The 26,470-nt window shown below is 43.1% G+C and overlaps 1 protein-coding gene across 1 annotated transcript in view; it reads left to right on the forward strand.

The window, feature by feature from the left end:
• The first annotated feature begins 12,894 nt into the window (after positions 1-12,894).
• LOC117357188 (b(0,+)-type amino acid transporter 1-like) overlaps positions 12,895-26,470 on the forward strand; it is a 37,252-nt gene continuing 23,676 nt past the window's right edge. The window contains exons 1-2 of the mRNA XM_033937561.1: positions 12,895-13,647; positions 23,467-23,600. Coding sequence (XP_033793452.1) covers positions 12,895-13,647; positions 23,467-23,600 — 887 coding nt within the window. The remainder of the gene's footprint in view (positions 13,648-23,466; positions 23,601-26,470) is intronic.

Here is a 26,470-nt window from a genome sequence, read left to right on the forward strand (position 1 = left end):
TCTGTTTGCCTTCTTCGTGGCTGCTGCGCATTGTGCTGTTGACTTCATTGTTGTGTCCACCAGTACACCCAAATCTCTTTCAAGGCTACTTCTCTCTAACACTAATCCCCCCATTTGGTAGCTGAACATCGGGTTTTTTCTCCCTAAATGCATGACCTTGCATTTCCCCACATTGAAGTCCATCTGCCATTTATTCGCCCACTCCTCCAGTTTACTTAGGTCCCTGTGTAGGTCCTCACACTCTTCCGCATTTCTAACCCTTCTACAGAGTTTAGTGTCATCCGCAAATTTGATAACTTCACACTTCGTCCCCGTTTCCAGGTCATTGATAAATACATTGAACAGCAGCGGTCCAAGTACAGACCCCTGCAGAACCCCGCTCATGACCTTCCTCCAGCTCGAGTAATGACCCTTCACTCCAACCCTCTGCCTTCTGCCTGCCAACCAGTGTTTGACCCATCTGTGCACGTCACCTTCCACCCTGTGGTTCCACAGCTTCCTAAGTACCCGCTCATGGCCAAATAAAATGACCAAAGGTTGATAAAGGAATTGTCCGGACCTCATTCCTTTCCCCAACCAACATCTCTCTCTGTCCCTCCATGAGTCCAACTTTTCATCCTCTATCCTCCACTCCTATTGGCAACATTTCTCTCTCTTTCTCTCTCTCTCTCTCACTGTTCATCTGTCTTGAGAGATCCAGGCATCTCTCCTACCCCCTCTACTGCCACATCCAACATTTCTCCCTCTCTCATCCCCTGGATCATGTGCAGCATTTTTCACCACTGCCCATGCCCATTTCTCCTTCTATCACCCCTCTCCAGCACAATGCCACATCTCTCCCTCCATCATTATGTCCAACATGCTTCCCTCTTGCATCTCCTTCAGTCTGTCCCTCTGTTCCCTCTCCACCACCATATCTAACATTTCTCCCTCTCATGCTTCTATTCCCCATGCATCTCTTCCTTACTCCTCTCTATACCCAATTTTCTTCATCCTTTCCCCATGTGCACCATCTTTTTCCCTCTCGCACACACTCATGCACCATAATTCTCCCTTTCTATTCCTTCCCTCCTAGTTCCAAGTTAGTGCCCCCTTCCTCCCTCCCTTCTGTGTCTCATGTTCATGCCCCCTTCCTTCCTTCTGTGTTCCCTCCTCCCTGCCTTCCAGCCTTTGTCTCAAAATCATGCTTCTCCCATGTACCAACGCGCTCCTCCCCCCCCCCTTTTCTCCCTTTGTTACAGATCATGGCCCCTTTCTCCCTTACTTTCTCGAGTCACACTCACTCCTTCTGCCTTCAGCGGCATTCGTTGCAGGGATGCGCAGGCAGCGATTCACACGCTGCACGTGGCTGACCCATAAACCTTCCCTCTGATGTCAGAGAGAAGGTTTCCAGGTCAGCTATCTGTAGCATGCAGAACCCCAACAAGCAGCTCACATTCCCCTAAAGTACCCCTCTTTTTCCTGTCTCCACCCATTGTGTATCTCTCCCTCTCTCATACACCCCCATGGAACCGGGAAAGGGGGAAAGAAAAGGGGAAAAATATTGGAACCGGAGTGGAGGAAAGGGGACAGGAAGTGAGGAGGAGAGAAAAAGGAATGGGGACAGATGCTGGACCTGCAAAGTGGAGAGGGAAAGAGAGTTGCTGGATCTAGGGATAGAGAGATAAGGAGGTGTTGCTCTAGTGAAAGGGCCCCCGAGGGAAATATAGGCAGGTAGGCAGGCAGAAACAGGTGCTGGACTCAGAAGTTGGAGAGAGAGGGATCAGTGGTGTAGTGAGAGAAACTTGCGCCTGGGCCAGAGGCACCCGGCATTGCTGCGCCATGCACCCCCACCCATCCACACTCTCTCCAGCATTTCCATGCCATGTGCTTCCCACTCCATCTCCATCTCTTCTCCATATTTCTTCAAATCTTCACCAGCCACAAGCAGCATCTCTTAAACGCTGCTCACATCGGCCTCATCCTTCCCTCTGACATCACTTCCTGGTACCCGTGAAGAGAAAGTAATGTCAGTGAGAGGGATGAGGCCGGTATGAGCAGTGGGTAACAGATGCTGCTCACGACCGTCAAAGATTTGAAGAGGTATGGGGTGTGTGGGAAGGGTGCATGGGAGAGGGAAAAGGGAAGGTGCAAGGTACTCCTGAAGCAGTTGGCCCCCTTCTTAGGGTTACCAGATGTACAGATTTACCCAGATATGTCCTCTTTTTACAGGACTATCTAGGTGTCCAGATAGGTTTCCAAAACCCAGCAGTTTGTCTGGGTTTTGAAAACCATTAAGCTCGGGGCTGCGTCTGGAGGGCATCTGCACATGTGCGGATGACCTCCAGAAGCGGCCCTGAAAAGATGAGGTTTATGAGGCCGGGGCTGAGGGGCGGAACATGCTGGGGCTGTGGGCAGAATGGGGCAGGACCATGGAGGAAATGGGAAAGGGCCACACGTCCTTTTTTTTTTTTTTAATCTGGTAACCCTACACCTTTCCTCCTTATTATGACAGTGAGAGGGATAAATGCTAGACCAGAGATGGAAAAATATAAAAACATGATGGCAGAAAAAAGTCAAATGGCTCATCCAGTCTGCCCATCCACAGCATCCACTATCGCCATCTCTCTATCTGTCCCACGCCTTCTTGAACTGTGACACAGTCTTTGTCTCCACTACCTCTACCAAGAGACTATTCCACGCATCTATCACCCTTCTGTAAAAATGTATTTCCATTACTCCTGAGCATATCACCTCTTAACTTCATCCTTTGCCCTCTCATTCCGGAGCTTCCTTTCAAATGAAAGAGATTTGCCTCATGTTCATTTATGCCACATAGGTATTTAAATATCTCCATCATATCTCCCCTCTCCCACCTTTCCTCCAAAGTATACAGATTGAGTTCTTTAAGCCTGTCCCCATATGCCTTATGGTGAAGACCACCTACCATTTTAGTAACTTTTTTCTAGATCAGGGGTGTCAAAGTCCCTCCTTGAGGGCCACAATCCAGTCTGGTTTTCAGGATTTCCTCAATGAATATGCATGAGATCTATTAGCATACAATGAAAGCAGTGCATGCAAATAGATCTCAGTCATTCATTAGGGAAATCCTGAAAACCCGACTGGATTGCGGCCCTCGAGGAGGGACTTTGACACCCCTGCTCTAGACTGACTCCATCCTGTTTATATCTTTTTTAAGGTGTGTTTTCCAGAATTGTACACAATATTCTAAATGAGATCTCATCAGAGTCTTTTATACAGGGCATCAATACCTCCTTTTTTCTACTGACAATATCTCTCCCTATGCACCTTAGCATCCTTCTAGCTTTCACCATCACCTTTTCACCCTGTTTGGCCACCTTAAGGTCACCACATACTATCATACCCAAGTTCCACTCTTCTTTCATGCAATAAAGTTCTTCACCTCCTAAACTGTACCGTTCCTTCACGTTTTTGCAGCCCAAATGCACAACCTTGTAAATCTTATCATTAAATCTTAGCTGCCAAATTTCTGATAATTCTTCAAGCTTCGTTAGGTCCTTCCTCATGTTATTCACACCATCAGTAATGTCTGCTCTATTGCATATTTTGGTATCATTCGCAAAGAGGCAAATCTTACTAGTCAGCCCTTAATATCCTGTATAAAAATGTTATAAAGAATATTCCCAAGAATCGAACCTTGAGGCACACCACTAGTAACATCCCTTTCCTCAGAGCAATCTCCTTTGACCAGTACCCTCTGTTGCTTCCACTCAACCAGTTCCTGACCCAGTCTGTTACTTTGAAGTGGAACAATCAAAGGCTTTGCTAAAATCTAAATACACCGCATCTAGTACACTCCATCTATCCAATTCTCTGATCACCCAGTCAAAGAAATTGATCAGATTTGTCTGACAAAACTTGCCTCTAGTGAATTCATGTTGCCTCAGGTCCTGTAATCCACTGGATTCCAGAAACATCACTATTCTCTGTTTTAAAAGTGTTTCCATTAATTTACTTACCAGAGAAGTCAAATATACCAACTCGTAGTTCCCTACTTCTTCCTTACTTCTACTTTTGTGGAGAGAGACAACATCTGCCCTTCTCCAGTCCTCCAGTCCCACTCCTGATTCTAGAGAAGCACTGAAAATGTCAGCCAGCAGAGCCGCCAGAACTACCCTAGGTTCCTTCAGTACCTTGGATGTACTTCATCCGGCCCCATTGTTTTATACACCTTCAGTTTAGCTAGCTCATCAAGAACAAAATCCTCTAAAAATCGATCAACCATATTTGCATTTGTCTTCTGTGGATCTGCTCCCAGCGCTTTAGCTGTTAATACAGAACATAAATGTTTGTTAAGCAGGGTGAGAGAGACTAATACTGGAAGAGAAGAAGAGAGGGGGAAAAGACACTGGGCCAAGGAGAGAGAGGGAGGGAAGATACTAAACCCAAGAGGGAGATATAATGGGTTTGGGAAGGGAGTAAGAGAGAAGGAGAGAGATACCCATACCAGGGTAGAGGGCAGAGAGTGGGAGGTATTGGAGGAAGGGCAAAGAGAGAGGAGGGTTAGGATGACAGAGAAGAGATAGGTATGGAGGGAGCATAGGGAGAAAGGCACAGAAAAGCAATGCTGGACAGAGAGGAAATAGGACCACAAAGGGACAATGTTGGACACAGAAGGGGGCAGATGCTGATCACAGAAGAATGGATATGGAATCAGGATGGAAATGCAGGACAGGTCAAGATAGTGATGCCAAGAAAGAGATGCTAAAAATGAAGGAGGATAAGGTCACTGAGAGGTCAGGTGCTGAATGTGATGGGAGGGATAGGTGAGATAGTGATGTAGAGCGAAGATGGATGGTGAACATGGAAAGAGATGAAAAGTCAAATGGACAGGAGACCCTGCACAGACAGAAGCAAAGCAGAAAAGAGTCACCATTACCAAAGCAAATAGAAAACCAAATTGCTCAGACAGCAAAGGTAGAAAAAAGTATTTGATTCTGACTTTATTAATTGGAAAATGTGAACTTTTGAAAATAAACATCTCTGGTATTTTGCATTTCAGTTTCTACTCTATTATTATAGTGTGTAGTTTTACTTCCTGAGGTTTCCAGTTCAGGTTCTTGCCTTCATACTCCTGTGACCTCAACAACTGTCCACCATATCTCCTAAAAACATCCAGCACAAAATTCCGCGCTCTTCTTCTAAACTGGATACAAATCTCGCTAATAAACGGCCACTACCCTACCAACCTCAGCAAAATCATCATCACCCCGATCCTCAAAGACCCCAAAGGACCGATAGACCAAACAGCCAACTACAGACCCATTGCCTCTATTCCACTCTACGTCAAAATAATAAAAGGACTAGTGCCAAATTCCTCTCCAATTACCTAGAAAACCATAACATACTCCATCTCACACAATCCGGCTTCAGAAACAACTTCAGCACGGAAACACTACTAGGATCTCTCTTGGACACAGCCAGACAACATCTCAGCACAGGAAAAAAAATGATGCTCATACAACTAGACCTTACTGCTGCATTCGACTTGGTGGACCATAACATTCTACTACAAATCCTGGATACAAAAGGTATCACAGATAAAGTATACACATGGTTTGAAGGATTCCTTAAATCAAGAACCTATAGAGTAAAATCAGACAAAGAAAAATCTGAACCTTGGTCAAACTCCTGCGGAGTTCCCCAAGGATCCCCTCTATCCCCGACTCTCTTCAATCTCTATACAGCCTCCCTCAGCTCTCACCTGGACAAACAAGGCATAATCTCCTACAGCTATGCCGATGACATTACCATTCTCATACCCTTCGATCAACCTGAACTCTCCATGACGAACACAATATACCAAACACTAAAATCAATAGCAACCTGGATGAAAAATCACAAACTGAAATTGAACCCAGATAAAACAAAATTCATCCTCCTAGAAAACAACAAAATACCAACCATAACCAACATTGAAATCAACGCAATCAACTACCCCATACAAACCACCCTAAAACTGCTAGGAATAACTATCGACAGATGCTGCAGCATGTAACCGCAAATCAATAAAACAATACAAAAGTCATTCTTAGTCATGAGAAACTTAAGACAAGTTCGGAAATTCTTCGAGAAAACTCAATTCCAGCTCATAGTTCAGTCCTTAATACTAGGCCTACTTGACTACTGTAACATCCTCTACCTCCCATGCCCTACAACCATAACAAACAACTACAAACTATCCAAAACACAGCACTAAGACTCATCTACTCATTAAAGAAACATGATCACATTACAGAAGCATATCTCCAATCGCACTGGCTTCCGATCCCAGCAAGAATACAATTTAAATTCTACTGCCTACTATTTAAGACTTTATACGGAGACAGTCCAAACTACCTGAATAACCACCTCATCCACAACACCGCAACCAGACATAGGAAAACTCACACCCCATTCTCATACCCCCCAATTAAGGAGGTCAAACGGAAAAAACTAAATGATGGCCTCCTGGCCACTCAAGCAGCCAAACTAGACAACCAAATCGCCAATCTACTGACGGCATCCCTCGACTACTTTTAGAAAAGAAATAAAGACCATACTCTTCAAGAAAACTCTGAAAAAAGAAATAATACCGCAAGTCTCAAACTCCACCTCTCACTAAAGCCAACTACCCCAAATAAATAACCTTACCCATTTCTTACTCTTTTTGAAAATGACCAATTTTTTTTTTTTTTTTTTGTAAGTTCTTGTTGTAATACATCTTGGATAATTCTTTTGTAATCCGCCTTGAACTGCAAGGTAATGGTGGAATTGAAATCCCTAATGTAATGTAATGTAATGTATTACTGATGTGTGGTCCCTTGTTCATATATGTTGAGGGTCTATCTGGGTTTTGTGTGTGTGCCTAAGGCAGTGATACCTAAACTTTTTGTTATGGCAGGACCCCTAAAATATGATTTCATACACTGAGGAACCCTCAATTTATGTAACATATGTTCCATACAAACAGATTCTATAATCTAATTTCTTGAGGAATCCCTGAAGAGAGTTTGAAGATGCCTAGGGTTCCACAGAAGGCGGTTCTCGGGGATGGGGGTGGGGGTTAACATATTGAGTCAACGATCGGTTTGCGAGTCAAAGTTTGCAGGAGTGTTTTGCTCGTCTTGCAAAACACTCGCAAACTGTCTTACTCACAAACCGAGGTTTGACTGTACTCGAATATAAACCGATCCAAAAGGGGGAAAAAGGATCACTTGAATATAAAACTGGAGGGGGGGAGGTTTATATTCATCTGTCCTGCCTTGTGCCCAGTCCTCCTTCCTTCCCGTCATGCCCAGCTCTGCACCCAGCCTTCGATTCCCATTGCATGCCTCCCTTAAGCTCTGGTCGTCCAGCGGTGAACCTAGACAGAAGTGATCCTTCCTGCATTCTATCCCAGCCAACTGTTAACCACTCCGCCTGGACCCTTTTACAACATACCTTTTGAACACTGGTTATCTAGCAGTGAAGCAGAGCAGGAGCAATTTTTCATCACTCCTGCCCTGTGCAGAGCTGCGATCAGAACATAAGAATAGTCTTACTGGGTCAGACCAATGGTCCATCTAGCCCAGTATCCTGTATTCATAGAGGCCAATCCAAGTCATAAATACCTGGCAAAAAAACAAATAGTAGCAGCATTCCATGCCACCAATGCAGGGCAAGCAGTAGCTTCCCTCATGCTTTTCTCAACAGTAGACTATGGACTTTTCCTCCAAGAACCTATCCAAACTTTTTTTTTAAAACCAACTACATTAACCACTCTCTCCACATTCTCTGGCAACGCAAGTTCCCGGGGCGGTCTCATGAGACTGTCCCGGGAACTTGTGCAGCTATTTCTGATTACGTTTCTGCATGAGGTAGGAGTGAAGAAAAATCGATCCTGCCCCACTTCACTGCTACACCACCAGTGTTCAAAAGGTATGTTATAGAGAGGTCCAGGAAGTGGGAGGGAAGCGGGGTGGTTAACAGTTGGCTAGGTCAGGATACAGGAAAGATCACTCCTGTCCCGGTTCACTGCTGGAACACCAGGGTTTAAGGCAGGCCTGTGGGAGGCCTTCAACAAATTCAGGTGGGGGGTGGGGGAGCACACAGACTTCAGGACCCAAAATATATCGAGAACCCCATTTTTGGGCCCCAAAATCTCGGTTTCTATTTGAGTATATTCAGTAATTTTAGTTTATCACAACATTAGAGAGGATTTTTAAAAATTTTGCAGAATCTGTTGGGTATTAGAAACATAGAAACATAGAAAGATGACGGCAGAAAAGGGCTATAGCCCATCAAGTCTGCCCACTCTACTGACCCACCCCAATAAGTCTGAATGCTAATGACCCAGTTCCTTAACTCGACTTTGTAGGGATCCCACGTAGATGTCCCATTTATTCTTGAAGTCAAGCACGCTGGTGGCTTCGACCACCTGCACCGGAAGCTTGTTCCAGTGATCCACCACTCTTTCCGTGAAGAAATACTTCCTGGTGTCACTACTAAATTTCCCCCCTCTAAGTTTAAGCAGATGCCCTGTTGTGGCCGAGGTCCTTTGAGAAAAAGGATGTCATCTTCCACCTCGACACGTCCTGTGATGTATTTAAATGTCTCAATCATGTCCCCCCTCTCCCTGCGTTCTTCTAGAATGTAGAGCTGCAATCTGTTCAGTCTCTCTTCGTATGAGAGACCCTTGAGCCCCGAGATCATCCTAGTGGCCATCCGCTGAACCGACTCGACTCTAAGCACGTCTTTACGGTAATGTGGCCTCCAGAATTGCACACAGTACTCCAGATGAGGTCTCACCATGGTCCTGTACAGTTGCATTATGACTTCTGGTTTCCGGCTGACGAAACTTCTATTGATACATCCCATCATTTGTCTTGCCTTGGATGAGGCCTTTTCTACTTGTTTGGCAGCCTTCATGTCTGCACTGATGATTACTCCCAAATCTCATTCTGCTGAGGTCTTAGCCAATGTTTCTCCATTTAAGGTGTAAGTTCTGCATGGATTTCCGCTACCGAGGTGCATGACCTTACATTTCTTAGCATTGAATCCCAGCTGCCATGTTGAGGATCAGTTTTCCAACGCAAGAAGGTCCTGTGTCATATTATCCTGCAAACAGCCTTCACTTACTATGTTGCATAGTTTGGCATCATCGGCGAATAATGTTACCTTACCCTGCGGCCCTCGTGTCAAGTCCCTTATGAATATGTTAAAAAGGAGTGGACCCAGGACTGAGCCCTGCGGCACTCCGCTGGTCACTTTCGATGTTTCAGAGAGGGTGCCGTTGACCACCACCCTTTGATGTCTATCACTAAGCCAATCATTGACCCATGCAGTTATTGTTTCGCCCAACCCCATCGATTTCATCTTGTTTAGAAGCCTGCGGTATGGGACGCTGTCAAAAGCCTTGCTGAAATCCAAGTACACTATGTCCAGAGACTCTCCCGAGTCTAGCTTCCCTGTTACCCAATCAAAGAAGCTGACGAGATTGGATTGGCATGACCTACCCTCAGTGAATCCATGCTGATTAGGATCCCTTAGATTCCCTTCATCCAAGATCGTGTCTAATTTACGTTTAATTAGTGTTTCCATGATTTTACACACTATCGATGTGAGACTCACTGGTCTGTAGTTCGCAGCCTCTGCTCTGCAACCCTTTTTGTGCAGGTGGTTGTTTTTATAGCAGCGTGTATGATCAGGTTTAAATTATGAGATATTGGCAGATGAGGGACCTTTAATACAGCTGAATTGTTTCTACATGTTTTGTGTGGTTTAGTGTTAAGTTGAAAATATGTAATATGTCATCCATGAAGGCATATGAAGGTATTACTTGTCAATAAGAGTAGCCAGCAGACCTTCACTGAGCTTCAGTTCCTTCACATCCATTCAGATTTATACACTGAATGCACTGTGAGAAAAACCTCACTTACTGACATTCAGTTCACTTATTGGGGTGGTATATAGTATGTTACTCTTCTGGATGGGACATCCAGCATATTCCTTCTCTCCACTACTCGTGTCTATCATTTTACTTACCCCTTTCTCCCCCTCCCCATGCCTTCCAACCACATTGTGCAGCCAAGGAGTTCTCAAACAGTTGGAGAAATCTGAGGTTTATGAAGAACCTGTTGATCTTGTAGTTCCCAATCTTATAAGCCAGCAAAATCGACAAGCTCTCTAAGGAACGGAGGAGAGGGAGGAAGATATGTGCATAAGAGAGAGGGATAGATGGGATGTGAGAGAAAGAGAGGGGCATATGGACGGCAAGCAAGTGGGATAGGTGAGAGAGAAGACTAGTTGACTGCAGGCATCTATAGAGATGTAGGCGTCTTCTACTGACACTTTTTTCAATCCACTTTAATTTAGCTGCCTAAGAGACCTATATATATTTACTGAAATTTGCACTGTTGAATTTTCTTTGACTTTATTCTTTGACATTTGACACCTTTCATTAAATTTAGATATTATGATATGTTTTATCTGAAAATATTTTGCTGATCTTTCTTTCTACATGTGAGACAATTATGGACTCAGGCCCTGCCCTGCCCAGCCCCACCCGCTTTAAGAGGAATTCATGAAAGGGCACTAAGCACACCCATGGGCATCTTTAGCAGTTACCGTGCACTAACGTACTTAACACCCTTTAATTTCTTCCTTAGCCAAAACAGCTAAGCCACCAACCACCTATGTCAGGGCACCAGCACTGAATATTCTGGTATACACCGCCAAAGCAAACCACATAAAGACAGGACTCTGTTTTATGTGGTCTCAAATATATACCGTATGTTTTGCTCCATAAGATGCACCTCACCATAAGATGCACCTCAGATTTAGAGGAGGAAAACAAGAAAAAAACCATTGTGAACCAAATTCTCCCTGCCAGGCTCTGCACCTAACCCCACACTCCTTGCCAAGCTCTGCACCCTGTCCCCCCTCCCTGCCAGGCTCTGTACCCTGTCCTCCCTCTGGTGGTCTAGTGGTAGGCTAGGATAGGGCACAGGGCAGACAGGCCTAGTGGCTAGCATGCAGGCAGACTTCCCCCTCCCAAGCATCCCCCCAAGCAGGCAGGCAATACTCCCTCCTCCCAGGCATCCCCCCAGGCATGCAGGCAGTACTCCCCCTCCAAGACAGCCCCCCAAGCAGGCAGACAGTACTCCCCCCCAGACATCCCTCCCAGGCATGCAGGCAGTACTCCCACCTCCAAGGCAGCCCCCCCAGGCAGGCAGGCATCCCCCTCCCAGGCAGCCCCCCCTAAGCAAGCAGGCCTCCCCCTTCAGGCCGGCAGGCAGGCCCATCTTCTCCCTGCTCCCTATTTTTAATTTGGCAGGGCAGGCAGGCAGGTCCCAGCATCTCCCTCTTCCCTCCCTACCCTCCAGGTAGGCAGCAGGCAGGCCCCTGCCTCTTCCTTCTTACCCCACCGGGCAGGCGACAGGCAGGCCCTGGCCCTCTGCCTCCTCCCCCCGCATGTACCTTTTTTTTTTCTTCTGTTTGCAGCTTAGGCTGGCTGGCTGCCTGGTTCCCGCTGCTTCCTCCCAGAACTGCCAGCTGATGCGGTTGCCTCCCGTTCTCTCGTGGCATAGCGGCGCACCAGGTTGCCTGCCTGGTCCTACGCCACTTCAGTTCTCGTGGGAAGCGGCACGGGACCAAGCAGGCAACCTGGTGCGCCCCTATGCCGCGAGAGAACGGGAGGCAGCCGCGTCAGCCGGAAGTTCTGGGAGGAAGCGGCAGGAACCAGGCAGTCAGTGAACCAGGCTGCGAGCAGAAGAAAAAAAAAATGTACGCATGGGGGTGGCAGGGAGGAGGAAGAGGGCCAGGGCCTGGCTGTCACCTGCCAGCCAGCTGAGGGTGCTGCTTCCAGTGAGGGAGGGTGGCTGCATTAAAAATAGATAACCGGGGGGGGGGAGGGGGGGAGGGCGCGCTTTGGGTATTCGCTCCATAAGACGCACCCTAATTTCCTCCCATTTTTTGGGGGGGGAAGTGCATCTAATGGAGCAAAAAATACAGGTAGTTACTTTATCCAGTTAAGTGCTGAATATTGGCATTTAACCACATAAGTACTGATTTTGCCCCTGGATTGCCCACAAAATAGCCAGTTATGACTTAGAGCCACTGAATATAATCAATTAGTCCTATCTGGTTACGTGCCTCTTAATATCCACAGTTAGTCCTGAATGAGATATTTAAACTGCTAGGAGGAGAGTGTGGTGTAGTGGTTAGAGCTACAGCCTCAACCCCCTGATGTTGTGGGTTCAAACCTTGTGCTGTTCCTTGTTACCCTGGGCAAGTCATTTAATCCTCCACTACTCCAGGTATATTAGATAGATTATGAGCCCACTGAGACAGATAGGGAAAATGCTTGAAGTACCTGTATGTTAACTGCTTTGAGTGTGGTTGTAAAACTACAGAAAGGCAGTATACAAATCCCAATCCCTTTTCTGGCAATTTGAATATCAGTCCCTTTACTTTGTAAGCCCTCTGGAGACAGAAAAATACGTTCAGGTACTGTAGAATAGGCTTGTTATGAGCCAAATCCAAGATTTTCTTTCACCCTGCTGGAGAAGGGGGAGTGACAAATACTGGATGGATTCTTTTTCTATGCATTCCTTTTGACTGGCAAATCCACTAGATTTAGATAAAATCTTGTGGAACTTTCACAGTTTGCCATCCCATTACAACTGGTTTAAATTTACTTATTTAGTGATTTCAGTGAACCATATTCTTACTCAGAGATTATTAACCACAAACAAGATAACATAAGTGGCAGCAAGTATGTTCTTTGAACATATTATTGTAATTATTAACTTTAGATGTTGATGACATGCTTTCTCTGACACAGATCACTAGGGATTTCTTTTTTCACATCCAGTTGAGGGCTTTTTCAGCCAGTCACTGCTCAGCTCCACTATGAAGAAAAAAATAAAAGCAGAAGATGAAATATCTGTCTCTGATGTCAGTCTGAACAGAGGAACAAAGACTTTACGGCTAAAACGCAAAGTTGGACTGGTTAGTGCTGTGTCCTTAATTGCTGGCACAATGATAGGCTCAGGAATCTTCATGTCACCTGAGTTTGTATTGCAGCACATGGGAAGCCCGGGAGGCAGCCTCACCATCTGGGCTGCCTGTGGCCTGCTCGCTACATTGGGAGCCTTGTCTTATGCAGAACTTGGAACTGTCATTAAAGAATCAGGAGGTGAATATATTTATATCTTAAGGAACTTTGGTTCACTTCCTGCTTTTCTTTTTGCCTACACCTCCGTGATTGTGGTGAGGCCAGCCAGTATAGCGGGTGTTTCTTTGAGCTTTGCTGAGTACGTAGTGGCACCATTTTATCAAGGCTGTACAACATCGCCTGAAGCTGTGGTGAAAAGCACAGCGGCCACATGTGTGCTGGTTTTAGCTCTCATTAATTGTTTGGATGTAAAGTTGGCCACAGGTATTATGAACCTTTTTACTGCTGCCAAACTGGTAGTCTTAATGGTCATAGTGGTAGGTGGCGTGGTGCTACTTGCTAATGGAGAAACTCAAAATTTCCAGAATGCTTTCCAAAATACAGTCACAGGTTTTGGGCCTATAGGTGTGGCTTTTTATCAGGGACTCTGGTCTTATGATGGATGGAATAACCTGAATTATGTGACTGAAGAACTAGAGAATCCTGAGGTAAGGAAGCAATGCTTTTCTAATCCATACACTTCATAAAAAAATAGCTAGGCAAAAGGAATGCCAACATTTTGGGGTAATCTTATGCTAATTATGGGCCTCTTCTACAAAGCCATGTGGCAAAAGCAATGCCGCCCATTCAATTCATATGAGCTGCGACTCATTTGCTGTGCTGGTATTCGCTACCGCAGCTTTGTAAAAGGAGTCCTATGAGCAGATCTGGACAGTCTTTTTACCTAGCTTACAGTCAACAGATGTTTGGTATTGATTCTATCTTATTTTATTGCATTTTTATTTTTTTTTAATTATTTATCTGCATTGGAATATCAATAATAAAATGAGTAAATATGCTAAGCTTCCTATCCTTAATATTAACGTAGTGATTCTTTTACTAAGCCGTGGCAAAAACAGGCCTTAGAGTGCCTTTATGCGGGTTTTTCCTGTGCACTAAGGCCATTTTAACCCTAGCAGTAAAATGGCCAATTTTCTTTTTTTTTTTTTTTTTTGTAATATCATGCACCTATTAAAAAAAAAATTGTGTGAGCACTTATTGACACTTATTTGACAGATGGTATGGGCTCACGTGATAATCCTATGCTAACCAGTTAGCATGTGGGAAAGTAGATGTGCCAACTGATTAGGCCGACATGCGCCCTCCAAAATAATTACAAAAAGTTTTTATGGCTCAGATTAGCATACACTAACCCTCCCTTTTACTAAGCTGCGGTAGAGGTTTCTACTGCAACCCGGAGCACTAAGTGCGCTGATGTTCTGACGCTCAGAATTCCCATGAGTGTCAGAGCAGCATCGGAGCATTTAGAACCCTAGGCTGTGGTAGAAACCTCTACTGTGGCTTAGTGAAAGGGGGGGGCCTAAATTTGGCACTTAAACAGGATGCAGGAGTGTGTCCCACAGTATGCCATTGTAAGCTGCATTAGGCACGCATTGGAATCTGATGCATCTTAGTAAAGGACCCCCATGGTAAGAAGGTTCCATTGTTTGGAAAATCTTATCCATAGCATACTTGGTTTCCATTAAACAAATTTTGCTGTATGCTGTGTCTTATCAGTTCTCATTTACTGTATATGAGAGGAATTACCAGTATTTCTTTTAGATTTCTAATTTGCAGCAAAAATCAAGAAAATGAAGAGAATTACAATACAGCAAATGGATATAAATCCTTCAAACAAAAAGAAAAAAATATTTCCATTTAATCCACATCTAGAGAGCCAACAAGATTACATCAAGAAACTAGAAACACCCCCCCCCAAAAAAAAAACAAAAACCCCAAACAAAAAACAAAACAGTTAAGGCTCCTTTTACAAAGGTGCGTTAGGGCCTTAACGGGCGGAATAGCGCATGATAAATTGCTATGTGCACTAGACCTTAATGCCAGCATTGAGCTGGCGTTAGTTCTAGAAACATAGCGTGGGTTTAGCACGCGCTAAAATTCTGCATGCGCTAAAAACGTTAGCACACCTTAGTAAAAGGAGCCCCTAATTCACAACAGGCAGGTACTTTGTTTCAGTAGTTTAAATACTTTTTTTGTTGGTTTACCTGGAAGCTGATTTTTTCCATTTACTTTTGATAGGCTAGTATGTGAGCAGTGAAAGTGCCTTTGAAACCATTTCCTGTTTCTCCAGTGATATGACACTTTAGGATATTTGTTTTTCCTGTTGCAAGATTTGCTGGGTAAAATAGTGTTGTGAGGACCTCATACATATGTGCATGTTTTGGCTCCACTGGGGAAGTTTGCAAGAGGAATAGAGTAGATCCCTGTTGAAGGGCTACACAAATAAGATGGTCTTCTATGGTGTGTCCTGCAGCTCTCTAACATTATCTGAATTCTGCACTTAGACCTTGATATGGGTGCTCCCAGGTATATAAGTTCTCTCCACATTTGATCAGGTAACTGCACTAAAATTTAATAGCAATTCAGCAGGGGTCAAACTTCAGGAACAGTCATTAATTGAGATTACTAAAAGAAAAAGAACAAAGGTACTGTAGTTTGTATAACAGCTTAACAAAGAATGTTATGATGCCTTTGTATCACTCCATGGTGTGACCTCACCTTCAGTATTGCGTTCAATTCTGGTTGCCTTATCTCAAGAAAGATATAACGGCACTAGAAAAGGTTCAAAGATGAGCAACCAAGATGATAAAGGGGGATTGAACTCCTCTCATATGAGGAAAGACTAAAAAGGTTAGGGTTTTTCAGCTTGGAAAAGAGCAAGCCGAGGGAGATATGATTGAAGTCTACAAAATCCTGAGTGGAATAGAATGGGTACAAGTGGATCAAATTTTCACTCCATCAAAAATTACAAAGGCTAGGGAGGGGGACAATAGGAGGAAATTTTTTTTCATTCAAAGAGTAGCCAGAAGTTGTGGTAAGAGCTGTTGATGGAGCTGGTTTTAAGAAGGGTTTGGACAATTTCCTGGAGGAAAAGTTCATAGTCTGTTATTGAGAAATATCGGACAAAAAAGATATTTACTCCGTATTTATTATTAACTACCAGTTTTGGTCTTTGTTTATTTATCAGCACTACTTTTATTGTTTCAGCAAAGATTGTTGTGGATACATATGCCTTACCACCATCTTAGGGTATGTCTTTTTAGTTAGCATGATATATGTTTTTAGCTTTCTTAGCTTCACAAAAATTTTGCGACTCACATGGTATTTATCATATATATGATGTCACCAGGCACCATACTAGTTTTCACTATGTACCCATGACGTGCACCATCTTATTCTTTGTCCTAAACTTCCCACTTATCACAGGTTGTCCACCATCATAGGCTTAACTAAAAAAAAATTTTAACAGGTTTTTAAATACTTATTTATTTAGGGTTCCTTTTACAAAGGTGCACTAGCGTTTTTAGCCCACGCTAGCCGAAAAACTATCGCCTGTTCAAGAGGAGGCGGTAGTGGCTAGCGCGCGTGGCATTTTAGCGTGCGCTATTCCGTGCATTAAGGCCTTAAAGCGCCTTCATAAAAGGAGCCCTTAATTTTCTATACCTGTCTCCCAAGGGAGCTCAGAACGGTTTACATTAATTTATTCAGGTACTCAAGCATTTTTCCCTGTCTGTCCCGGCAGGCTCACAATCTATCTAATGTACCTGGGGCAATGGAGGGATTGTGACTTGCCCAGGGTCACAAGGAGCAGCTTGGGTTTGAATCCACAACCTCAGGGTGCTGAGGCTGTAGCTTTAACCACTGCACCACACACTCTATGCACTATATTCACACTCACCCTATTGCTCACATATTTAGTGACACATTCATCCTCGCCTCCTTTTAGGACCTCTGATGAAGACATGTTGATCGAAACACGGGCTGTGTCGGGTCTCTTTATCTACCTGAGGTGGCCTTATTGTACACAAACAACATATGGAAAATCGCAATTTGTTCAAATCAAAAATAATAGCAACAAACAGAATGATGTGCTTATTGCACTAGAAAGGAATTTAATGGACTGCGTAGCATTTGCCACACAGGAAATGCTGCCGTGGCTTTGTGAAGGGCCCTTATTCAGCTGGGATCAGAGCTTGTTTTTGAAAGGATGAGGGTTAAATAAGAAATCAATAGCAACCGAAAGGCTCTGAGATAATTTTACAAGTGTATGAAAGAATAGAAAGAAAAGATTTCTGCCTTTTATATGATAAAAGAGAATTGGGTATCTGAATGACTATGGGGTCCTTTTACTAAGGCGCGCCAGCCATTTTAGCGCATGCTAAATATTAGTGCGTGCTAAACGCTGACGTGTCCATAGACTAAGTAAAAGGACTCCTAAGTCAAAGTTTGAATAGTCAGAGAAAAAAATAATGTACCAAACAGAAGGAATATTTTGATGGAAAATATCTAATACATAAAAGAGATTCACAGAATTTCTATTGCCAACCAAATACTATGGGCTCCTTTTACCAAGCTGCGCTAGCGGTTGTAGCGTGCGCTACAATGCTGCACGCACTAGATGCTAATGCCTCCATAGAGCTGGCGTTAGTTTTCCTGCGTAGCGTGCGTGTAAGCACACGATAATCTGCAGCATGCGCTAAAAATGCTACCGCAGCTTAGCAAAAGGAGCCCTATGTACTGTTCTTTGAGAATATTACATAGTAATTTGAATCTCTTTTTATTATATTGGGAAGATTTAAATACAGTATCTCCCATTCTTTTGGGAGGAATTTAATAATAGGACATCAATATAACAAAATTCCACTAATAAATAATGCCTAAAATCATCTCTAGATCTCCGTGTGTGACAGAGCCTGAGGCCTTGTTCCTTCCAATTTTTCAGTGTAATGCTTTGCATAAATAAGTGCTTTAGACACAATTTATTAGTGGAGTTTTGTTATATTGATATACTAGATTTACACTCTACTCCTCTACTTTATAAAGATTAATATCTCCCTTTCTTTAAAATTACTGTGATTTATTTTAAATTTAGATTAGAGCTTTAAAGGGAGAGACATCTATAATTAATATTTTTAGTTGAGCAACCTATGAATAATTAAAAGATGGAAGTTCTGAAGAACCATTTAAAAATAAGAACGAAAGAGCAACTAGGTAAGAGAAGAAAGGCTGCTGGGTTATAATTTAAATCTGCAGACTAAAGGGGAAATAGTTTTTAATGTTGTGAGGAATAGAATGACTGATTTATTAAGCATTAAAATCAGTCTGGATTAGCTCTTAGAAACTTTGGTCCTCTAGTGCTGAGTACTAAATAAACAGCACTATTTTAATGTTATCTATCCATAGCCAGGGACTAAAAATGATTACGGTATATATTTTTGGGAGCAGACAGGATTTTTTTTGTTTTATTTTATTTATAAACCGCTGTTCCCAAAGCAGCTCACAAGTATAAACATACATAATAAAAAATACATAAAATGCATATAAAACAGGGATCTCAAAATCCCTCCTTGAGGGCCGCAATCCAGTCGGGTTTACAGGATTTCCCCAATGAATATGCATTGAAAGCAATGCATGCACATAGATCTCATGCATATTCATTGGGGAAATCCTGAAAACCCGACTGGATTGCGGCCATCAAGGAGGGACTTTGAGACCCCTGATATAAAACAATCACACAAATAAGCGACCAGCTTGTACACATAAACAGCAATCTTAGGGGTCCTTTTACTAAGGCACGCTAGCCGTTTTAGTACACCCTAAATGCAAATGCATCCATTATATAGGTAGCGCGCCTTAGTAAAAGGACCCCTTAATTACATAAGATATAACCAGTTGCATAAACCTGGATATTCAATGCTGGTGCCCAGACATGACCCGACTTTGAATATTTGGGCATAACACTGGTGGTGGCCCATAAAATGCTGACCACACCAGTTATATTTTTACCCCAATATGTTTTACAAATTGCATCACTGACCCCCTCTTTTACAAACGCATAGTGCGGGTTTTAATGCCGGCAGTGATGGTAACTGCTCTGACGCTCATAGAATTCCTATGAGCGTCGGAGAAGTTACCGCCGCTGCCGGCGCTAAAACCCACGCTATGCATTAATAAAAGAGGGGGTGAAATAACTAAACCCTATCTTTTACATTATTTTCTAAGATACGGTTCACACTGTATAAAAACTGTACAGATGGCATTTTCCATTAAAAAGCAAAAATAATGTTATGAAACTGAGCATACATGGAATGCTTCCAAAGAGCAATGAGTCAATTTATTTTTGTTTAATCATAACAGACATTTAAAGAATTAAACAGGTTAAGGAATATTCATATTTTGTAGGGTTTGATTATGCATGATAAACAGTGTGGCACAGTTCAAAAGAGTTCTTCAAATTCCCATGGCACGGTGTTCTACCCATACTGTATGATGGAATATTAAATGAGAACAAATCCCTTCTTAAAGTAGAACAACTATTAGATAATCATATGCATGAACTAATAAATATGTTTTTACAGATCTGTGCTTATGCATTTATACTTTTAAAAGTCATAGTATGCCAGAGCATATTTTAATTAAAAATTATAGGGATTTATTCCAGATATGCCACATTTTTATTTTCTCCACTAAAAGATAATTAGATTAAAGGAGACTGTTTCTGTTTTTTTGCCAGAGGTATACTTTAAAAATAAGAAATCGGCTAATTTTAATGTCTTATACAACTTGCCTGAACATGCCTGACAGCTATGGGGGGATATGATTAAAGTCTACAGAGCCCTGAGTGGTGTAGAACATGTAAGAGTGAATCAATTTTCCCTTTCAAAAAGTACATAAACCAAGGGATACTCAATTTAAACCCAACAGGAAGAAATATTTTTTCACTCAAAGAATAGTTAAGCGCTGGAACTTGTTGCTGGAGGATGTAGTAACAGCAGTTAGGCTAGCTGGGTTTTAAAAAAAATATTTGTTATTGATTCAAATATAACATGTACAAAAGTTCTTTTTTATTTATCCAAATATAACGTGTACAAAAGAAAATCTAAAAACATGGCATACATTGAGACACAACAATGTAAAAATTATGTATAGAAGAAGTATTATTTGGCTTGTTTACCCTTCCTCCAGAAGGGGACCCATCCCAAAGCACTCAGTTTATTTATTAGATGTCTGTGTGGAACACTGTCAAAGGCTTTGCTAAAATCTAAATACACCACATCTAGCGCACATCCTCTATCCAATTCTATGGTCACCCTGTCAAAGAAATTGATCAGATTTGTCTGACAAGACCTACCTCTAGTGAATTCATGTTGCCTCTGGTCCTGTAATTCACCAGATTCCAGAAACTTCACCATTCTCTATTTTAAAAGCGTTTCCTATATTTTACTTTTGTATTTCTAATTATTATATTCTAGCTTATCCAATTTTCACATATTTAGCTACCAATACCACATTCTCACCTGCTCTTGGATTAGGCCCTATCTATCAACAGGTTTTTCTAACTAGTAAATCCTGGTGCAATGTGAGAAAGTATAATGGCTGAATTTTTTATTATTTCATGTTTGCTCATTTCATCACACCTACCTGTCCAGGTAAACCAAGCTGGCTCTCCTCAGGTCTACTTAAGGCATAGGACAAGGTCAACCTCTGCCCTAACACCTGCATGAAGGCCCTATCACTGCTTGACTAAAGCATGTTCAGGTTTGAAAATACAAGACCTTTAAGGCTAAATTCAGTTAAATGGCACCCAAATTTGGGCACCAGAAAGAATCAGCATGCAGTGCTTGTTCTGCCCTCGGCAGTCTTATACTAATTTTATGACATGGCTCTAAAATGTATTAATGTTAATCTCACTTCCTGGAGTTAGTGCTGCAGTCATTCACAGTCTCAAAAAATTGAAGTAAATTTGTTAAACATGATTTCCCTTTCCTGAAGCCATGTTGACTGGCTTTCATCAGGTCGTGTGTATCCAAGTGCCGGACTATGCTATCTTTAATTAGTGCTTCAACCATCTTTCCAGGGACAGATGTAAGACTCACAGGTCTGTAGTTGCCCGGTTCTCCTCTCGATCCTTTTTTGAAAATTGGCGTAACATTCGCTATCTTCCAGTCGTCTGGTATCTGTCCAGTTCTAATTGTCAGGTTGGCAAGTTTTTGCAATAATTCTCCGATTTCAACCTTGAATTCTTTTAAGACTCTCGAGTGAATTCCATCCGGTCCAGGGGATTTGTCACTTTTAAGTTTGTCGATCTGGTAGTATATCTGGTCCAAGTCCACTTCTACTGTGGTGAGGCTGTCTTCTATTACTCCTTTAAACACTTCCACTGCTTCTTCAGCACTTAACCATATAAGTGTTGACTCTGCCCCAGACATAATTGCCAGCTATGAGTTTAAAGGTTAGTCCTGATATTCTGCGTAATTATCAGGTAAAGTAAATATCAGTGGCTGGCCCCACACAAGCAATGTAACCAACCAGGAGCTTCTGCTGGCTAAATAAATCACTCTGATTATCAACCCTACAGAGTCTACTGCAGAGTAGTGCCGCCCAATTCAGGAAAAAAAATTTTGATTCGATTCAGCCTACTGAATTGGTTTTTGGATTCGATTTTCCTGCCCAATTGGGTGCTTTTTTCAAACATCCTGCTGGGTTTATTTTACAGCCTCTTCACCCCCTTTGCCTTCTCCTAACCACACTGGCGCTGTGGTGTAAACAAAATAAACAAACAAAAAAGACTTGTCCTCTCTCTGTTAAATCCTAGCTCACGTTTGCGGTCTAACACCAGCTCTGGCAGGATACACGTTTCAAATCTGACATATTGTAATCACAAAATGGAAAATAAAATTAGTTTTTCTACCTTTTGTTGTCTGGTCATTATTCAAATCTTGTTGGTCCCAGGCTCTGGTTATCTTCTGACAACTTGCTTGCCAGGGTCTCCTTCTTTTTTCTTTCTCTGTGCTAACCATCCATCTGCCATCTCTGTCCTCCCCTTCCGTTTCCCTCCCTCACCCGGAAGTCTGGCATCTTTCTTTTTTTTCGTCTGCATCCACAGATCCACCTTTTCTTAACTACCCTTTCATTCAGCATCTCTCCCTCCTTCCCCACCACCCCAGGGTCCACCATCTCTCCCTTTCTTTTCCCAACTACCCTCCTATCCAGTATCTCTATCCCCCCACCATCCCTTGTGTCCAACTTCTCTCCCTTTCTGTTCCTTCCCTCCCTAAATCCCATTGTCCATCATTTTTCTTCCTCTCCTCTATTTTTAGACCCATTATTTATTTCCCCCAAAGTCCGGCATATGCACGTCTCTTTGAACGCCCCCTTCCCTCCCTCCCTCCTTCCATGTATTTCTACACCAGGGCCCCCCTCCCCTGAAGGTCTGTCCACCCCTGAAGGCCTGCACCTCCCCCTGAAGGCCTGTCCCCCCCTAAAGGCCTGTCCCCCCCTAAAGGCCTGTCCCCCCCTGAAGGCCTATGCCACCATCCCTGGCCTGTCCCCGCTTTGAAGGCCTGCCCCCCCTTGAATGTCTACCCCCCTTTGAATGCTTGTCCCCCCCTTGAAGGCTTGTTGCCTTCCTTAAAGGCTTTCCCCCCCTTAAAGGTCTGTCTCCCCTGAAGGCCTATGCCACCATCCCTGGCCTGTCCCCCTTTGAAGGTCTGTCCTCCCCCTTGAAGGCTTGTCCCCCCCCTTAAAGGCCTGTTCCCCCCCTTAAAAGCCTGTCCCCCTTGAAGGCCTGTTCCCCCCTTGAAGGCCTGCAGCCCCCCAAGGCTTGTCCCACCCCCCACTCCAAAGGACTACACCCCCCCCCAGGAAGGCCTCCGTGTTCCCCCTTGCCTCCCCGTACCGTTTACCTTCTAGTTGCAACCTGCACAGAAGATCGCGGTTGTAGCGTCTTTGCAAACTGCTTTTAGCTGTTTCCTCCGCCGCGATCCTGTCTCTGACGTCAGAGGAGGGGTGGGACCGCAGCAGAGGAAACAGCTAAAAGCAGTTTGCAAAGACGCTATAACCGCGATCTTCTGTGCAGGCTGCAACTAGAAGTTAAACAGTGCAGAGAGGTTAGGGGGGAAGCGGGAGGCCAGGGGTCAAGCCGGATGCCAGGGTGGGAAACCGGACGCCGAGAAGGGGGGGGAAGCCGGACAGCAGCACAGCAGCACTTCCTGACTGACCTTCCCTCCTCGCTCTCTAAAGCAGGTGCGGCAGTGGCCGTCCAGCAAGAGCAGCACTAACGCTTGTGCTTTAGGGGGCGAGGGGGGAGGGTCCAAATTGGGAAGCCGATTTTTTTTAAAATTTTAAATCGATTCGAATCGATTCACCCGAAGTGAATCAGTGAACTAATTCGAATTGGGCAGCACTACTACAGAGTACTATTTTATAGCATTTTATGTCATATATGTTTTGTTTAAATTACTCAGGTGAATCTTCCAAGAGCTGTCATGATTGCTATTCCATTGGTCAGTTGCCTATATTTACTGGTTAATGTGAGCTACTTTGCAGCGATGACACCTACTGAACTTTTGTCTTCAGGTGCTGTGGCCATCAGCTGGGGGTAAGCTTTTTTTATATCCTTTTTTTTTGTCTCATCAATTCATCTTCCCTCTTACTCAAACACAATAAGGTCATTGCTGATAAAGGCGGTGCCAATAAGGGGGATGCTTCACCAAGACCCCTTTTACTAAGCTGCGATAGAGGTTTTTCCACAGTCCAGAGCATTAAATGCTCTGATGCCCATAGAATGCCTATGAGCGTTGGAGCATTTAGTGCCCGGGGATGGGCTCCGCAATTGACTCACTGTGCCTTGGCGATCTACTGGTCGATCGCAATCGACCTATTGGGCACCCCTGTTGTATTGTATTGTAGACTATGTTTTAATGAGATTATTATTAGTATTAACTTTGTACCTTGCATAGGATGTTTTCTTTTAATGAATGTGGCAAGTTATAAATGCTATCAATAAATATATAAACACAAGTATGCATCTAATTTAAAATGATAATATAGTTTCCCCATTGAGCAACCTCTTCAAAATGCTATAAAATATAAATTAGAATGGAGGTAGAGGAGGGGATCTATGGGTTGGGGGAGGAAGAGCATCACCAAGAGAGATGGAGAAAAGATCTCAGGGGAAAAGGATATGATATCGAAGCATAGTGGAGGAACTGGAAAGCAGGGATAGGGAGGATTATGTGAGGAGGGAAGAAGAGTGGGAGAAGGAGGGAGGATTGTGAACCTTGATGGGTGAGATTCAGGCCCAGCAGAGGGAAGGAGGAAGTATCCACTCTTACTCTCATCATTCTAACACCAACTCCTTCTCTCTCACACCCTCCCATACATCCTCCCTGATCCTTTTATAACCCACACTATCTCCTGTTTCTTCACTCACTCTTTCCCTGCTTTGCTCCAATCCACTCATTAACTCCCAGGCTCTCTGCCTTCCTCCAAATCTCTCACTCCCCCCCACATTCTCTCCCTGTCCCCTCATTCTCCCTCAGTAACTTTCTCTTCTTATGCTCCCCCATAATCCTCTTCCTCTGTTTCTCCTTCTCATGCACCTCCTGCAAGAAATATTCCCAGCTCCAGCCTTTTGACAGCCACCTAATCTGAAACGAAAATGAGTGAAAAGCAAACTCCCAGCAGAAGCTCAGAAAGAAGAGAATGGCACACAACCCTGCAATATACCTAGTTGCAAACTGTGCCAATATATTTCACAGGATTTCATAGTCACTCACATGCAAAAGACATTCAGCATAAGGGGATCCTACACATGCTTTATATATGGTATATATCATTCAGTGCAAAAAATGTGAAGAAGGGTGGTATATTGGAGAGACAAACCAGATGATAAAGACAAGGCAAGTTGTTACTTTTCCCTTAATTCTTAAAGTTCATTTTTCAGGGAGGGAGGATTTAAGTATAACATCTTATATAAAGTAATTTAATTACTTATTATGAAGGGGTGGGAAGGGAGGGAGATAAGATTTTATGATTGGTATTATTGCTGAATATTAAGTGATACTCTCCATGTGCAAATGTGTTTATGTATTATCACACTTATTGTACGTATAAAAATGAATAAGGATTTACAAAAAATAAAAAATAAAGACAAGAATAAATTTACACAGATATCATATTGAACATTACAATGCCAACTAGAATGTCACCTCTGTGGGACATCAAATAATTTAAAGGCACCTCAAATGATATTAACAATGCTTGAATGAACACTGGTGTAAATCAAGTTGTTATGAATGAACTTTCAAGCACCGGGGATCTTCGGAATACCACCCGAGTAAATAGATCATAAGATCAAGTAAATCAGTGTGGCAGCACTCCTCATAAGTTCTCCTTTTCATTGGTGTGTAATCTTCTTTAGTTAATCCGTGCTAATATTAACTTAATTAATTAATTATATAAGTGCTCGTTAATCCTTCATACTATTAATTAAATACTTGTAAATTCATCCTTTAGTACAGGGGTAGGGAACTCCGGTCCTCGAGAGCCGTATTCCAGTCGGGTTTTCAGGATTTCCCCAATGTTATGCATTGAAAGCAGTGCATGCAAATAGATCTCATGCATATTCATTGGGGAAATCCTGAAAACCCGACTGGAATACGGCTCTCGAGGACCGGAGTTCCCTATCCCTGCTTTAGTTATATAAATACTGTTTCACTTCATAAATATTATTTCACTTTTTAACAAGAACTTAGCTTAGTCAAAGCCGTCACTGCACCAATCCCCTTCCGATGCATTTCATGCTTGATCACGGTCGGGGTTACGGAAGGTGCTGCAAAGAGATTTTAAACTAGACCAGTGGTTCCCAACCCTGTCCTGGAGGAACACCAGGCCAATTGGGTTTTCAGGCTAGCCCTAATGAATATGCATGAAGCAAATTTGCATGCCTATCACTTCCATCATATGCAAATCTCTCTCATGCATATTCATTAGGGCTAGCCTGAAAACCCGATTGGCCTGGTGTTCCTCCAGGACAGGGTTGGGAATCACTGAACTAGACAAGCCATTAACTTATAAAAAGATTTAGGGCTCCTTTTACTAAGGTGCACTAGCATTTTTAGCGCACGTAGGAAATTACCGTGCGCTACACCACATGCTACGCTTCTAGAACTAACGCCAGCTCAGTGCTGGCATTAGCATCTAGTGCGTGCGACATTGTAGTGCACGCTATTCCGCGCATTAAAGCCCTAATGCAGCTTAGTAAAAGGAGCCCTTAATTAAAAAACAATAATAATTTAGCCGCTTACCAAAAGTCTTAAGCTTCTTGTTAAAAAGTGAAATAATATTTATGAAGTGAAACAGTATTTATAACTAAAGGATGAATTTACAATCTGATCCTAGACAAAATTGCTCCACTAAAGAAAGGCAAAAAAAGATATCACATAATTGACGGGTGGTATGACACGG

This window comes from Geotrypetes seraphini, chromosome 3 (genome assembly GCF_902459505.1).
Source record: "Geotrypetes seraphini chromosome 3, aGeoSer1.1, whole genome shotgun sequence".
Classification (NCBI taxonomy): domain Eukaryota; kingdom Metazoa; phylum Chordata; class Amphibia; order Gymnophiona; family Dermophiidae; genus Geotrypetes; species Geotrypetes seraphini.